The sequence below is a fragment of the Antrostomus carolinensis genome, unplaced genomic scaffold (assembly GCF_000700745.2).
Source record: "Antrostomus carolinensis isolate BGI_N321 unplaced genomic scaffold, ASM70074v2 scaffold572, whole genome shotgun sequence".
Taxonomy (NCBI): domain Eukaryota; kingdom Metazoa; phylum Chordata; class Aves; order Caprimulgiformes; family Caprimulgidae; genus Antrostomus; species Antrostomus carolinensis.
This window is the reverse complement of record NW_010299965.1, coordinates 16,803-20,639: the sequence shown is the minus strand read 5'-3', so window position 1 is coordinate 20,639 and position 3,837 is coordinate 16,803. Positions and strand designations below refer to the sequence as shown.

The 3,837-nt window shown below is 48.4% G+C and overlaps 1 protein-coding gene across 1 annotated transcript; it reads left to right on the top strand.

The window, feature by feature from the left end:
- Positions 1-1,049: 1,049 nt before the first annotated feature.
- Positions 1,050-1,797, top strand: LOC104521051 (adhesion G protein-coupled receptor B1-like; the record flags this gene model as incomplete). The annotated part of the gene is made up of 1 exon (XM_010162935.1): positions 1,050-1,797. A coding segment is annotated over exon 1 (748 nt), but the record flags the coding sequence as incomplete, so codon positions are not given.
- Between the last annotated feature and the right edge of the window lie 2,040 nt (positions 1,798-3,837).

The following is a 3,837-nucleotide window of genomic DNA, read 5'->3' as shown; positions in this document are numbered from 1 at the left end:
AGGACTTTGGGGGCTAAAGGAGGTCCTGGAAGTAGCAAGGAGGACTCTCACTCTCTGGAGGTGTTCTGTGCCTGACTGCAGCACCACAGGCTTTGGGGTGTCCTGCACACAGGGATGTAAGGCAGGGTGGCTGCATGATGTGGGAAGACTTAAAGTCTCCCTCTAACCTCCTTTTTTCCTCCTACATCTGGTACATGGTTCCTTCCAGCCCTGCCTTCCTGTCTGAGCTCAGGGTTAGACCAGGGTTGGGGTACTGAACAACAACACAAGTCCCCTGTGCTGGTTTTGTGGAAGAGGAGGGAGAAGAGAGAAAAAGAGAGACAGAAAGAAGCAAAAAATAAGGGCTGGCAGGAGGAAGAGAGGAGGAAGAGCCCAGCTGTCCATGCCTACCTCCAGCTCATCCTCTCCAGGTGCAACCTGAACTCTGTGTTGAACCAGCACCCTGGCTCTGTTGGGATGGAGAGGGGTTGGATCTTCCTGAAATGGTGTCAGTGGTGTTTTCTTTGGGAAGAGGGTTGGGAATCACTGCAAAGACTCTGCTCAGCTCAGTGGAGGGGCACTGCATGAGCAGAGGGCACTGGGAAAGTGGGGTGACAGCTGTCTTGTCCCCCACTGAAAGGCAGAGCTGGGCCCCTCTTAGCGGCTAGGACATCCTGGGGATGGGGATATCCTCAGACCCAGTATGGGGATGGTGATGTGGGGTTGCATCTTCCCCTAGTGAGATGTGCTGGGACTGGACATGAAGTGTGAATTCTCAACCTTGCAAAGGGTTAAAAAAAAAAAAAAAAACAACAAAAATAAAACACCACCGAAAAAAACAAATCCCAAATCTCTTCTTTTTCTCTCCCCTCCTCCTTCCCTTCTCTTTTTTTCTAGGTGATATTTATGGCCACAGGAGGGAGCTCAAATCCAGACATGGGAGGATTGGCTTGATTTCAGATCCAGAGCCTCTTAAACTCTCACTTTTCCTCTAAGCTGGTCCCTGTTATGTCCAGGATCTGGCGCCTGCTTGACATTTACTTTGAGTTCCAGAGGACCAGAGACCTAGGATGAGGAGCATTGGATCTGCCCTGAACCTGCTTTTGGTATCGCCACTCTACTTTGTGTGGACCGTGGTCGCTCTGGACCTGGCACAAACTCCCTGCACCACTTTGGTCCAAGGGAAATTTTTTGGGTATTTCTCCTCCTTCTCTGTCTTCCCGTTGAACTCCTCTCTCTGCTCTTGGATTATCCAGAATCCTGACCCTCGGAGGTACACCTTGTATATGAAGATCCTAAAACCTACCGGCGTATGTGACCACCAGCACATCCGCACCTATCAGTTCGACTCTTTCCTGGAGTCTACCCGCACCTACCTGGGCATGGAGAGCTTCGATGATGTGTTGAAGCTCTGTGATGGGTCCACCCGCTATGCCTTTCTTCAGTCCAACAAGCAGTTCCTCCAGATGAAGCAGACCACGCCACCAGGGGTGGACACCTGGCCTGTACGGTGGAAGCCCACAAAGGCTCAGGAAAGGGACTTCTCAGTGGAGTACCTTGTGGTAGGCAACAGGAACCCTAGCAAAGCTGCTTGCCAGATGCTCTGCAAATGGTTGGATGCGTGCTTGGCCATCAGCAGTAGCTCTCATCCATGTGGCATTATGCAGACCCCATGTTCTTGCTCAGGAGGGGAGGTCCTAGATCAGGCCAGTGAGATCCTGGGGCTCACAAGGAAGAAGGAAGATTGCTATAAGGATGGGATTTACTTGGAGAACTGCATGAGCAGCCCCAAGGACAGCAGCGGAGCAGAGTTCCTCGGTAAGTGGAGGGTGGTTGGGCATGTTTGAGGGGGAGGGCTGGTTGGACTCTCTTCTCTTGGGTCTCACGCTGTGCCCCTGACCTCTTTGTCTGAGTTTGTGGATGCCTGGTATGAAAACCTTATTTGTTAATTGATAGGCAGGTCTGCTAACCCCCGGTGACTCTTAAGGAGCTGGCGACTAGAATTGCAAAGCAGCTTCCCCTGAATATACCCCAAATTGTTTCATTCATTCCCAGGAATTGTGCCTTGTTTTACTTCTGCAGCCTCAGAGCTGCTGAGGGGAGAGTCTTACCTGAGGGCAAGCAGTTTTCTAACGTAATTACAGATGTCCTAGAAAAGGCAGGATCCAAGCTACTTGCCGAGGTGGGTTGCACTCAGCAGCCTTATCAACCATTTGAATTCATAGGAAAAAAACTTAATTCCTCAGCTTGGTTCAAGGGAATGACAACAGAAGACATGCTCATGTTGTTCTCAGCCTCATTTTCCTTCTGGAGGCTTTCAAAAGAAAATTCACCACGCTGCTTCCATGGGGTTACTTGGTGCCTTTGTTGCGGCTCACTCCTCAAATATTTAAACAGTGCTTTGGGGATGATCTGGAGTATGGTATGGGCTGGAAAGGGACTGGGAAGGTAGAAGAGACATGACAAAAAGGAGTATGAATAAGGATGAGATGCTCCAGAGGTCTCATCTGGGCACTGGGAGGGAAATGCTCCTTGCAGAGATCCTACATGGTCTGTGTCTGTGCCACACGAAGCAGAAGGGAATCGGGGGGTCTGAAAGCAAATCCTTTATTTCAGCGCCTGGGTCAGAGCCACTCTGATGTATTTATTCTCAGTTCCAATCCCACCTGCCAGCAGGCAGGTTATGTAAAGTGGAGGTGTGATGCTAAATAGGAATCTGGGTGGTGGGGAGGGGAGTCTTCAATTCAATGAGGTTTAAACCTGTGTCTGACCCCCACCCCAGGGTCTCATCTACTTCAGTTGCTGAGCTAAAATGTCCTCTGCCAGTGGGAGAAAGTTCACATCTATCTGGGTCTGGACTTTAGGGCTTCTACCTGGCTTTTGCAGCCACCTTCAACCAGGGGGAATTTCTCAAGGCTGGGGGAAGGAGGCTAAATTTGCTTGCAGTAGGAAGAAGGTTACCAGGCACAGGTCCAAGCTATGCAACGTGATTTTCTTGCAGATCACAGCCTGGTGTTAGCTGAGAGATTAGTATATGATCAGGTATTAGTGCTTTTGTCAGTGTATTTTGGGGGAGATTTCGTTTCTCGCTGATCTGTGAATCAATACATGAAGGCACACAGCCGAGCCATAAATCCTGCAAATTAGTTCTTCAGCCATGCCTCCCTCCCTGGCTACGAGCACCCGGCAATATTCACTCTCCAGATTTTGGATTTCTTTGTAATGCCCTTTTCTTCTGTGTGAACAGCTTGCAAGGAGTACCATGTTGGCTGCCTCCTCTTCGTTAAGACATGTGTCATGCCTTGCATTTGCTGATTGGATGATTTATGCATTCAACCCAAGCAGCGTGACCTTTTTTTTTTTCATTGCAACCAAAGGTGAAATTTGAAATAAGATTTTCAGCAAATCCTGAGGCATTCAAGCTTAATATTGCCTTTTGTAAAGATCTCTCCTAGTCTAGCTCGAGTGCTTGAATGTTCCCAGAGAATAAATATGAAAGAGGCTCAAAGGTGGTTGAATCAAAATCCTTTTTGGGTGCCAAATATTTATAGAGAGTGTAGATATTTTTTTTGCCTGGATACTCACATCTGTTCTGTATTGAAGATACAGAATTATCATCTTCACTGGTGGGATACCATCTACATAGAAATGATGCTCGCTGGGTGCCCGGCCTCTCCATGTGCCGCTCTGTCTGTCACTGTGTCTGTTTTGATTTTTGCAAAGGCTTGATGAGGAACATAGAGATAAGATCCAATTTGGACAGAGAGCCAGCGATCCGTTAACAGCATTTTGTGGGTGGAATATTTTGATAAGGTTCCTGATTTCCAAGTACTGATGCTGGTTATTGCTGTCATTGTT